This window comes from Electrona antarctica (genome assembly GCF_951216825.1).
Source record: "Electrona antarctica genome assembly, chromosome: 16".
Taxonomy (NCBI): Eukaryota; Metazoa; Chordata; class Actinopteri; order Myctophiformes; family Myctophidae; genus Electrona; species Electrona antarctica.
In genome coordinates, this window is record NC_136797.1 from 40507532 (window position 1) to 40521006 (window position 13475).

Consider the following 13475-nt stretch of genomic DNA (forward strand, 5'->3'; position numbering starts at 1 on the left):
TGTTACAAACTTACAAAGTTTGTTCAAAATGCATTTATTGGGGAATTGCAGACTCCATGCTCTCGCAGTGAAACAGAAATTGTGAAAACTTACTGTGATTGTGAACATATGCATTTTGCTGCGCGAGCATGTAGGCCTATGCACACTTGCACAGTCCTTCATTTGGGTATGAAACATATTGGGCTTGTTAAGTTGTTACTCAAAAATGTACTTGACATGGAAATGTGTGAGAATCACTGGTTTAAACAACATTAGGAAACACACCCAAATAAGTAACTACACTTTAGAAATAAGCCCAAAACAATGCAACTCGCAACTACTACCAATATTTACAAGCAACTTTACAGAAAAACAAGCCCAACGTCGCTTATAATAAGCGGACATGGCAACACTGCAGTGAATCAGTCCGCTCCCTCTGTGGCGACCGTAGCCACTGCCAGCACGTAGTAGGGTCCCTCTCGGAGGTAGGTCTTCAGACGCAGGTAATTCTGGCTGCCCAGCATGTCTGCCGGTCTCGCCGAGCTCACCAGCGCCCCAACTAGTTCAAACTTGGCATCCTTTGCCTCCTTGGTTTTTCCTGACGAGCGGTCCACAACGAACTCCATGAAACCCGGGGTGGTGATCATCAGTCGCTGGCCCCACGGCTGAGGAGCGATCGCCTGCAATGCGCGCACACACACACACACACACACACACACACACACACACACACACACACACACACACACACACACACACACACACACACAGAGTGTTATGGTTGATGCAGATTATGGATGAATTACTCATTTGGTGTAATAAAAGAAAAAATCTAATCTAGCGGAGGAGAAAAGAAAACGCATCACATTGCGACTATACACTTGATTTTACTCTTTTACTTTTTTGTCTACCATATAATGACATGCTCAAAATAGGGATAGATTATCAATAGTTTTTCTTATCATCAATTAAACAGATTAGTTGTCGTACCCCTATATCACTCAATATCCCAAACAGTGGGTCAGGAATCATTTGTTTGTCAAGGACCAATTTCTATGTGTAAAAATCCCATTTCTATTAACTACATTTAAAAATATATTCATTTCAAAAGATTTTTTTTTAATATATTTTTTGTAAATAATTTTATATATTTAAAAAAAAAGAAAAACAATTCAATAAATATATTAAAAAATATATAATTACGAAGTAGTGAAAATAGCTACAAGCTTGCAACGCGCCGCGTTGTACGCTTATAGATCTGCTATTTTCACTGATTTGGGTCCCGGGCAAACGTCTAAACTCTCTTTTGGGTCTTGACCTGAAAGCTTTGGGAACCACTGCTCTAATCTATATCAGAGGTTCCCACAGTGGGGTCCCCAGTGGGTTCCCACAGTGGGGTCCCCAGTGGGGTCCCACAGTGGGGTCCCCAGTGGGTTCCCACAGTGGGGTCCGGGGACCCTTTCCCTTTCCTTGACATGAAAAGGTTTATACTGTATATGATAGCATGTGGGCAGTGTGTGTGGACACTCACAGCGAAGATGTTCAGTGCTGCACAGTGGAGCTCGGGGAAGGGCTGTGTGCTGATGTTACGGATCATCTCCATGGGATGATCAGTCAGGAGGAGGAACCAGGACTCTGTTAGAGCCAGCAGGTCCTCTGTCTGCTGCTCCGCCTGCAGTAGAACACTCGGTTAGAGTAAATGGTGCATTTATATAGTGCCTTTATCCAAGGAGCTTTACAGAGATTGTTGTAACACATTCATACACCGATGGCAGAGGAAACCATGCAAGGAACCAACCTGCTCATCAGGAGGCGAGCAATTAGGGGTACAGCATGCTTGCTCAAGGACACTTCGACACTAACTCAGGGGGAGAGCGGGATCAAACTGGGAACCTTCCAGTTGCCAAGCAACCACTCTACCCCTGAGCCACTGCCACTAATAATAGCACTGTTATGAGCCTAGGTACTGAAAAGCACATGAGAACAAATATGAAATACTTTAAGTTTACACACACACACACACACACACACACACACACACACACACACACACACACACACACACACACACACACACACACACACACACACACACACACACACACACACACACACACACACACACACACACACACACACACACACACACACCTGTAGACTGATCAGTTGAGCGATGGCTTCCAAGCAGCGAACTCTCATCTCCGTGGCTCCAGTTGAGGCCAGTTGACTCATTCTGAACAACACTGCCTTGAACTTCCCTCCTGAGGAAGGAAGGAAGAAATCATAATAGTCATGTGACTGTGACATGCAGCGACACCCGCGAGTAGAGCAGAGGTGTCGCTGTCAGGTATTAGAGACTACAGTATGCAGTACGAGATCGAACCAAATGGACATCTGGACATCAGGTCAATGTCACGGTTGACTGACTGTTGATCATTACAGTGAACCGTGCTACCTTTCGGTTCTTTCTACAAGCATGAAATGTTTTATGTCAGTGGTTCTCAACCAGTGGTCCGGGGATTCCAGGTGGTCCCCAGCTAAATGACCAAATGGACCCTTATAGATCTTTAACTCTGGCTGTAAAATCATTTCATGCTCTCAAGAGTTACATTATTGTTAACACCTTGGAGGCGCAAGACGGAGATCACCGTCAAGTTCAAGTGCACAGTCAGTTGCCCGAGACGGAGATTGATAAAAACGACGGAGATTAATGATATCAAAACCGGTCGCATCGCTCCACAGCCTAGGAGCGCTTGTTGCCCAATCCTCTGTGTTGCACAACAGTGACACGTCATCGAAAATGTTCCCTGCCTGTTTAGCGGACGACAACGAAAATCTTAAAACGTTCATCGACTCGCGATCTAAATCATCCCGTCTAATTATGAAAAAAGATCCTGTGTTAGACGGCGCTCCACGGTCCAGTCGCTAGTCGCGATAGATTTATTCTTACCTCCCGTTGTTGTCGATCGACTCTAGAGTGGTGTGGCTATTGTTAGCTGCTACACAGACATTCACAACAACTTCCGGTCCGCCGGTAAAAGTGGTCCGGGCGCTATAAACGATGGGCACATTTTATTAATGGATTAAATAGGCCCGAGCCCTCAAGGTGTTAAACATCTGCATTACTTAATTAGAAGAAGTCTATACAATTATAGAATGTAATTGTTTGCCTGTTATCTCGGCAGCACATCAATACAGCATGGAAATGTGGGCAAAGTCTTATCCAACGAAAACAAAATGTTCTAAGAATTGGTGGTCCGTGGCTTACATTTCTGAATAAATAATGGACCTTGATATGAAAAGGGTTGAAAACCACCGTTTTGCACACATCGCTATGTTGATGGTGAAATGATACATCCTTCAGCCTTAAATTGTAACCGTCATAAAACGGAGATGCCCCAAACAAACCTGTTTTGTGCAGGACTTGCTTGCCCTCCACGTTGGATCCCAGTAGACCCAGGGTGTCCAGAGCCACGCCGGTCATCACAGGGTCTGGATCAAGAGCCATCTCAAACACCTTGTTCTGGAAGGCTGGGTAGTGCTCACAGATCTGCTGGGGGCTCTCCATTATGGCCAGTGTCCCAAAGAACTTCACCAAACCTGGAAGAGTGATATGCCCACAGGTTTGTAAATATATCAAAGATGCGATTATAATCTATCTGTAATGGATAAAGCCTTGGCCTGGAAGAGAGGTCATCAGGTGGTCTCCAACCTTCTTAGAGTGATTCGACACTCTCCAGTTGGTGGGTCAGCAGTGATTGGCCAAATCACTGCCCCTCTTATCCATGCTTCCAGTTATTGTCTTTTCTCATATGCCAGAGCCAACAGGAGGCTCTCTCTGCCTTGCATGTTCTTGGGGGATTTGCAGGAACTGAGGTCTTTAGGACTATGGGTGTCTTCCTGCCTAGGGTCCCCCTATGTATCACCAGACTACAGTATAGTAAGTCTGTGCGGTGTGCATGCATCCTTCCTAGTCCACTCCACAATTGGCCCTACTCTGGTACATAGTCTGAATAATCGTGGGGCAATACATTATCTATGAACGACTTTAACGTACCCATTTATGTTCAAATATATGTATTATGTATGATAATTTTAAGATTTTCTCAATCACTGGACATCATTCATTCACACACCGATGTAATGTTCAGGGCCTGTAACTAACTTAGTAAACACATCCGTTTTTCTTTTTTTTAACAAATACATTCAAAACATCAGTAATCGGTGGTCCTGTTAGAGACTAAGTACAGTGTTTGTGTGTGTGTGGCCATGCTGAAAGTATTTCATTCAGTGCCTTACCAGGAAGGTAGAGAGTGGAGAATGAGTCTGTTTCAGCTCCTCTGATCAGGTTAGAGATCTTGTCCATGGCACCCTGCTGGGCGAGGTACTGTCGTCCGTGTTTACTGTGGGCTAAAGTGGTCACCATCTCAATGGCTGTGGCCCTGAATGGAGCACAAATATCTATTATGCATTGATTAAAGTACATTGACAAATGGGTGGTGGAGATATTCTCTCAATATTTCTGTGTGTGTGTGTGTGTGTGTGTGTGTCTGTTACCTAATCAGTATATCATTTCCTGTCAATTCATCCAGCAACTGAGAGAGGATGTTGCTATTGGCACAATAGCCAAGAGAGATGGCCGACCCTGAAGATATGCCTACTACCAACTGCAAACACAAAGAACAATGAATCAGTCTTTAGGGTCTATTTGTCAACTGTGTCAGTCTATACACGTTATAATCCTCTGTTAATTTAAGGGCGTGTTAAATTAGTGTTAAGAGTGTTTGTTCAGTAACAGCTCTTACAAAGAAAATACATTTACAGGTCAGGACACCAATTTCATCCAAACAGCAGATATAACTAATACAGAGTAGGATAAACAAGTGAATTTGGAAGTGATGAAACAAATAAGCAGACACGATTTGGAACTGGGACACACTACAGTATAAGCCTGAAGCTGATGATAAATCATCTTTGTGGGGTTCCTTCTCCTGATTGGATAAAACAGACCTGAAAATGCATTTCTTGTTTGCTGAAGAGCTGGAGAGATGTTGGGAGAGACCCGGGCATAATTCAATATTTTCCTAAAGATAGTGAATGTCTTAAAACCGGGAAAGCATGTGTCCTTGCAGATTTTTGCATTGGCTATTCCAAAATAGCAGATATACAAGCTAGCTCACAGCACGTCACTTTGTGCCGCGCTGCGAGCTTGTACAGTACATCTGCTAATTTTGAACATTTTTGAAAAATCTTGACAGTGTGAGAACTACTGATTAAGAAGGAATTTGTAGCATCGGCCTCAGGTCTTAATATGATTTCAGATGTAATTAAAATACTTTTGTGCTGCTCTAAATCAGGGGTTCTCAACCCGTGGGTCGCGACCCCTCGGGGGGTCGCCAAATTATTTTAGGGGGTCCCCAAATTATTTTAAAAAAAAAAGATTTTATTTTAAATTTTATTTTCACGATTTTTCAAAAATAGCAGACCTACAAGCTCGTAGCGCGCCACTCGGTGGCGCGCTATGAGCTTGTAGATCTGCTATTTTTAAATAGCTAAATTATAACAATGCTTAAAACACCAAAAGGGGTTCCCGCCCAAAATGGTTTAAGGTTATTGTAGCAGTCAATTTATAGTGGGGGTCGGGAGGGGGCGGGGCGGGGGTCCCGAGACGTTGCCAAAGCATTTTCGGGGGTCCCCGGCCAAAAACGTTGAGAACCCCTGCTCTAAATGGCAACGATGTCTCATAAATGGTGTATGCACCTCATATACTCTATATCTGAGAATGTCTCCTGCAGCCATCACGCGTTTGATCTCATTAAGCAGGTCGCTCCGGAACAAAGCGTCTAATCCAGCCTTGGAATGACTCAGTTTGGACAGAGAGCCAATTGCCTAGAAAACACACAGACACACACACACACACGCACACGCACACGCACACGCACACACACACACACACACACACACGCGCACACACATTTCATAAATTAAGGCACTATTTTATACTTAATCACAACACATCGCATTGTGACAAGTTGTGAGCTTGTAGAATGGCTATGTCTCAATCAAATATTAACAAGAGCTTATCACTAAATAATAACTACATTGGATCCATTGGAACACTGGCTTTTCTTTTCCATTTTCTGAAAAGTAATGGTTTTGGACATACACGCTTTCTAGCCGACAATGCCGATATGCCGTACGTATATTGTGCAGCAGAAATATTTGTTCTCTTCTATATGTCTCACATATATACAGTATAGCAGGGGTTCTCAACCCGTGGGTCGCGACCCCTCGGGGGGTCGCCAAATTATTTTAGGGGGTCCCCAAATTATTTAAAAAAAAAAATATATATATATATATATATATTTTTTTTTCACGGTTTTTCAAAAATAGCAGACCTACAAGCTCGTAGCGCGCCACTCGGTGGCGCGCTATGAGCTTGTAGATCTGCTATTTTTCAATAGCTAAATTATAACAATGCTTAAAACACCAAAAGGGGTTCCCGCCCAAAATGGGTTAAGGTTATTGTAGCAGTCAATTTATATTGGGGGTCGGGAGGGGGCGGGGCGGGGTCCCGAGACGTTGCCAAAGCATTTTCGGGGGTCCCCGGCCAAAAACGTTGAGAACCCCTGCAGTATAGTATGATTGTCACCTCTTTTGCAACAGATATCTCTTCACTCTTAATGCAGTGGATGACTTCACGCACAACGTCGTGATTCTTGAGGATTTCAGTGACCGCCTCTGGATGCTCCATCATTCTGCTTATCTGAAATAATAACCCCACCAACAACGAAATATTTGATCATAATAATACTTCTCAACATCACAGAAGATGTACGGTACTCGCAGCGTGATCTGCTATTTTTGAACATTTAAAAAAAACCTCCGCAGCCTAATGCATATCATTTTGGCGTTCCTTGACATGAACATTTTGAGAACCCCTATAGCAACATACGTTTTTCAGAAAACAGTTGGGATTTAGAAGACATTTGTAGAATTGGCCTCGGGTCTTAAGGGATCACACCTAATCATAGGACAGAGCCAGTCATTCAGAATTCTATTCAGTGTAGCGTGTGCATTGAAACGAACCTGTGTCAAAGCCAGTATCTTGACCGTTTTGTCCGGGTGGACCAGGCCGGCCACCAGCTCAGACGGCAGGTTCTGGGCCAGGTGCAGTGGACTCAGCGCCAGCAGAATGCGACTCAGGATGGCCACACACAGCTCAGTCTGTTCTCTGTGGAACAAAACTCATCAGATCAACTTTGCGGGTCCTACAACTGTCCTGTCCTATACCATTGGTTCTCAAAGTGGGGTCCAGGGTCCACCAGGGGTCCTTGGGAGGGGTCCCCAGGGGTCCATGGTCCACCAGGGGTCCTTGGGAGGGGTCCCCAGGGGTCCACCAGGGGTCCTTGGGAGGGGTCCCCAGGGGTCCACCAGGGGTCCTTGGGAGGGGTCCCCAGCAAAATAAGTTAACATAGCATCACAATCATCTTAACCACTTTATCCAATATGTTGGCCGTTTCAAAAATAGTAGATCTGCTATTTTGTGAACGTCATCCTGTCATGTACATGGAAATGTTGCCTGTGTGAGGAAAAGTTAGAGATATTTTACTGAACACACTTTTTCTGACAAAACTTTTGAATGCAGCACATTGTCTTTCGTTAAAATAAGCTATAGCTCGACTATATATTGTTTCTTACAGTGTAGTAAGCATTGCTAATTTGCTATATAGATTGAGTGTTTGTTCAGTGACAGAGGGAGGGTCGGGTCCCCGTCTCTTTAGTACAAAATTAAAAAATAGAAATGTATAGGCCAGGATACAAATTTGATCCAAGCGGGAGAAAGAACTCATACAGTAACAGGATAAACTAGTAAAATTGATGACACAAAAACAATCACACACGTGTGAAGTGAGGGCCGCTCTTATCATCATACATCATCTCATTCTGGCCAATCACAAGTCATAGGAAACGGTAGCAATACAATGTTTGTGTTTACACAAACCCTCAAAACTAGTCATAGGATTGGCTACCTCAAAAATTAAATGAGCAATTAGAACTGTTAAATGGGTTTTCTCTCCTGATTGGCTGAAATTGGCAACACACCTGAAAAAAGAGCTGGAGACCCGGGACACCTTACTGAACACTATAGAACTTTCCATTCCATTCTAACTCTGATGTGCTTATTGGTTGCTGCTTGCTTGCATAGGTTCTAACATCTAAATGCAATTAATAATATATTGGGTGAGTACAAATTAGACAAATTAGAATGCCACGGACGTTACTGCCTCCATGAAATTGCAGTACATGTGTAATGTATGTATAATGTATGTATGTGTAGTACCAGCCATTCTAGGGCAGGGCTACTGTATATCACTGATGCTAACACATGCTAGCATCTATGATCTATGAGTCAAAAACGTACCTTTCATTAGTGTACAAAAGAGAGAAGATCGCGTCGAGCCGCTGTCCACTGACAACGTTCCTCAGAGTGCTGAGAGGGATGGATAAAAGGGCTGTCTTCAGATTCTGCAGTTCTTCGATGGGATCTTCAATGCTGGAGATTTCCTCCAACAAGCTCTCTATGGAGGCCGCCATGTTGACTCAGTGTGCTTGTTGTCAACTTGTCATGTGCATCCACTGGCTGCATTGCTTTGGCTTGTGTTTGCATTCTAAACGTTGCATTACTGCCATCTACTGGACTTAACATTTAGAAGATTTTAATATCTCAACCTGTCTCAGACCTAGCTTTGGTCCATAGCTCTAATGCTGTTGGAGCTATGGACCAGAGCTATATATCTCAGACCCAAATCTTTTTTAAAGTGTTGGATAAATGGATATGATTTTGTCAATAGTATCAATTGATTGGGTAGGAGATAACAGGCAAACGTTAATACTTAACTTCCTGTCTCACAATGATAACTCATTCTTCCATGTTTTAAAGAAAATAATATTGCGTTTTATTATTATTATTTTGGGGACCACTTGTCTTGCAATATCCTCATGGCCTGCCAGACTGCCAGTGAGCCCCTGTCCACAGGCTGGACTAATCATGTTGTTCTATTTCAAGAAACAAGATGACTAAGCTGAGTGTTTAAATTTTGGCATGTTTATTATTAGTTTTAACAAACATAATGTTGGTAGGACGAAGATTAATTACACATTTTTGTCTATCATGTTGTCATGAGTTGTCATGAGTGCGCTGCCTTGGACCTGGTGAGAGATAGAAGTGAGGAAATAGACAGCTACCGGTATTTCCTCTTCCATTGTCATTGATTGATTATTGAAAATTGCAAGTTTGTATGGGTGCAGTTCAACAAAGTACAGGTCAATACAAAATCTGCTAAAACCAGAAAAAGCACTAATACTTGTGGGTCCTAGCCTGACACTCAGCCTGAATATATTTTTTTAATGGGCGTGGCTAGCGATTCAGGGGCTGGAGCCAGGCTATGTGGGTCCCCCATTTTCAATTAATTCAAAGACATACAGATATAGGCTACACTTCTATGGAAGAAAAAAATGAAATCATCATATACCCGGTTAATGAATGTCCTTTTCAAATGGTTTTTATTTAGCTCTCACAGACAGAAGCAATGGACGCATTTCGAACTGATCGATAATGCTGAGGAAGACCTATTAGGTCAAAACGCTGTCAGGGAGACGCAAATAAAAACCATGTGGAAAAAAACATTGTGTGCTGCTGCTGGCTATGAGTGTGTTGCGGGCCTTCTGCAATGCAGTCATTTCTCCCTGTGGGAGCCTGGAGGCCAGAGAAACAGGATGAGAATGAGGTTGTTGGGTTGAAAGTTAACCCTGACAGGGCAGATGGTGAGGGTGAATTGAGCATTCCCGTGAGCCCTTTGTTAATGTAGAAATGAAGCGAATACACATTGATTTGAGTTTGATCGCTTGGGGCCAGACCGGTCAGCAGAAGACACATGATAATGTGAATTTAAATGACCGGGATGGTTTACCAGGCTATAGTTTACCAGCACTTTTATATTATCAGATATGACAGATATTACAACTTTACCACAGCACTGCAGTATTGTCAGTTTGGACGGATGACTATTACTTAAGAGCAGATAGTCTGTGTAATCATTTATTGCTAGTTTCACTTAAAAATATAGTAGTTGAGGCATTTCCACCTGTCTTTAGGGAAAGTAAGTAAGACCTCCAATCTAATATAACTAGTTGAGGCATTTCCACCTGTCTTTAGGGAAAGTAAGTAAGACCTCCAATCTAATATAACTAGTTGAGGCATTTCCACCTGTCTTTAGGGAAAGTAAGTAAGACCTCCAATCTAATATAACTAGTTGAGGCATTTCCACCTGTCTTTAGGGAAAGTAAGTAATATAACTAGTTGAGGCATTTCCATCTGTCTTAAGGGAAAGTAAGTAATATAACTAGTTGAGGCATTTCCACCTGTCTTTAGGGAAAGTAAGTAATATAACTAGTTGAGGCATTTCCACCTGTCTTTAGGGAAAGTAAGTAATATAACTAGTTGAGGCATTTCCACCTGTCTTTAGGGAAAGTAAGTAAGACCTCCAATCTTTCCCACACATCAGCAGGAAAGTGATCAAATCTTAATCGCAATATCTTGGAAAAGAATACTTTTGTTTGATCTGTGCGGCACTACTCACACAGCTGTGAGTATATGGTAATGGTATAATATACTGTATACTAATAGGTATTTTATAATTGTACTACTAAGCCAACCATCTGTGCTCTGTTGTAGTAGTCTACTCTGCACCTGGTGAAAAGAGGAAGTGTAAACACCATCCCAAGAATAAGCACAAGAAGGTACTATAAGCTTAAAGTTAAACCATAACTTTACTAAAGATGATAGGACACAACCTGTCACAACCTCAAGTTGTATGTAGCCTGTATTTTGAAGTATTTTGAGAGAATAAGTAAGCCGTGTTGACAATGTTGTCGGTTGGAAATAATGTAAAATATGCACTTGTGTTGCAAGTATAAATTAAGCCTTAATGTGAATGGTGCCGTTTCAAGGGCCAGTCACTGATGGATCTGAATGAAAGCAATAATACACCATTTGACAGATATTACAACTTTACCACAGTATAACCAGTCCAGTATTGTGATTTGTGATAAAACATCACATCCTCTTGCTCAAATCTGCACCAAATGTGGTTCAGGGGCCATGACCATAGTAACACCAACGGGACCTCATATTTCCCCCACAGGCGCACTGTTGATTGGGATCTAGCATGACAATAGTCACCATAAAACATAAATTCCGCAAATGTGGGCATTAGCACAGCAGCGTTTAACTCTCCAAATGGCCATAACTCTGAACATCGCTCCGATCAGTGCAATGCATTGACTTGATTTGAACCCACATTGAAAATAGCTTCGCACCGAAAATAGCGGATCTATAAGTTCACAATGTGTCACATCACGATGCATTGAGGGCTTGTAAATTGGCTATTTCTGTGTGCAACACTGGTATGCAACTAAGCATACATCAAGCATAAACGATTATGTACCTGGTCTCAGTTATACAACTTGCCTCTCACTCCTACAGAAGAATACCAGCAAGAGTGAGGGGGAAGGGTAAGATGGTAGTGAAAACATCTATGCTGTGCGTCTTGGAAACGATGACACTGACAAAGACAGGAGGCAGAGCTGGATGGAGGAGGCCTATGATTCTCATTTGGTGGAGGCGCTTTCCCTTTAATGTAGTCATCCTGATCTCATCCCCAAGTTGAAAGGATTGGAGATAAAGCAAGAGAGTCAAAGTTGAGATGGTTTGGACATGTGCGGAGGCGGGTTTAGAGGTAGAGAAGTGTGTTGAGGATGGAGCTGCCAGGCAAGAAGAGGAAGTCCTGGAGGTTTGTGGATGTATAAGCAACGGATGTATAAACAGATGATTCGCTGTGGTGACCCCTGATGCAAATTAGGCGAAAGACAGATTACAAAAAAACCAAAAAAGACTTTTTTTCAGAGGTCTCTTCTTGAATATCCTCGATCTTTTCCATCTCTGTTGTCTGGTTGTCATGTTCTCTTCTTCCTCCTCCACCTTCTGAATCTGGGGAATGACTTCCTACTATGAGTCTCCTCTTTGGTGATGGTAGATGCCTCTTCAGCCGGAGGTTCATCCTGGGCTTGAGGTGAAGGAGGCGGATTGCTGTTTGCAACATTTTTATTCTTTGATTTGTCAAGGAAACGCCTCATCAACCCCTTCACCAAATGGTCTGTTTTACCTTTCTTCCCGGTGGCAGCGGTGGAGGCCTTGGTTGACGGTGACGCAACAAGCTTGAGCATGTCCTTGGCACTGCTACCTGCCGTGTCTGGGTCCAGCGTGTGTTCACACACGTCCGATAAGAACTGATTCGTCCGTTCGTTCTGTTCTTGCAGATCTTCCATCTGCTCTGCCATTCTCAGGACCTTGTCCTCCGTCGTCTTCATCCGGTCCGTGATGTCTTCACTCGTCTCGTCCCCGAGGGAGGAAGACGTTTCTGGCAGAGCCTGCCTTTCGCTTTCTCTAATCAGCTGGATTCTCTCATCCTCCCATGTGTCGATCTCCTTCGTCCTCTCCACCTCTATGTCCCTGAGCCTCAATTCAATCTTCAGCAGCTTGGTCTTCAGCTCTTCGTTCTGCTGCTCCATGGCGGACAACCTCTTACACAAAGCCTCTTTTTGTCCGATTAGCTGGAGTCTCTCTTCCTCCCACAGGTCCTTCTCCTTGATGAAGACCTTGTTCATCTCCACCAGGGACGCCAGGAGTCTGTTCTCTTCTCTTGTCACCGCTTCCTGCCTGTAAACGTAACCGGCCACGCATGCCGCTGTCGCTGCCGCGACACCGCTGACGAAAGACTCCAAACTCATCGCGGATGATGACTACTTGTCCACCACCATTGGTGAAAGACATAATTCCATTTGTTGCTGAAGTTGCGAAATGGTGTTTTTAAAGGACTACTAAATGGTTAAGATGACTACGTGGTGATGACATTGAGTGAGGATGACGTCATTATGTAGAATACATCAGGGATTCTCAAACTTCTGTATTCATTTTTGAGAGGCACTAGCCCCTCCTATATACAGGTTTAATGTTTGTTTTTAGTTCAATGTTTTTTTTTTAAATGCCATTGACAATGAAGGGTTTACGTCATCTTGTCCCTGTCGGTGTTATCCCCCGGAACCACCGTTTTTACATAAACATACATAGTTACGTCATCAGCCAATCCCTGATTGGCCGAGCAACGCCACCAACATACGGACCCAATCCAATCGGTCGAGGGGCCACCAACATACGCAGCAAGCTGCCAATCTGTGCTCTGATTGGCCGAGCGACGCCACCAAAAATACACGATCCCTGGTTGGATTGGCCGAGCGACGCCACCAAAGACAATACACAATCCCTGATTGGCCGAGCGTGTCACCGACAATTCACAATCCCCAATTGGTCGAAACAGTCACGGACATACGCAGCCAAAAACAGTACTTGCGCTCTGCTCGCACAAGTAATAACC

At 43.4% G+C, this 13475-nt stretch overlaps 2 protein-coding genes across 3 annotated transcripts in view; one reads left to right on the forward strand and one right to left on the reverse strand.

Moving 5' to 3' along the window:
- On the reverse strand, positions 1 to 8635 carry psmd5 (proteasome 26S subunit, non-ATPase 5). Its single transcript, XM_079524265.1, has 10 exons — positions 8405 to 8635; positions 7069 to 7213; positions 6632 to 6745; positions 5740 to 5868; positions 4537 to 4646; positions 4279 to 4421; positions 3388 to 3579; positions 2131 to 2240; positions 1511 to 1651; positions 1 to 659 (listed from the first exon to the last, which is right to left on the reverse strand). The coding sequence occupies exons 1-10, from the start codon at positions 8575 to 8577 to the stop codon at positions 402 to 404; spliced, it is 1515 nt and encodes a 504-aa protein (XP_079380391.1). The 5' UTR covers positions 8578 to 8635; the 3' UTR covers positions 1 to 401.
- The window catches only part of agxt2 (alanine--glyoxylate aminotransferase 2), a 24151-nt gene continuing 18773 nt past the window's right edge, over positions 8098 to 13475 (forward strand). The window contains exons 1-2 of one of the 2 annotated variants that reach the window (XM_079524266.1): positions 8098 to 8223; positions 10718 to 10782. The gene's annotated coding sequence lies outside the window, so the exon portion shown is untranslated. The remainder of the gene's footprint in view (positions 8224 to 10717; positions 10783 to 13475) is intronic. The other variant, XM_079524267.1, reaches the window with a different exon arrangement.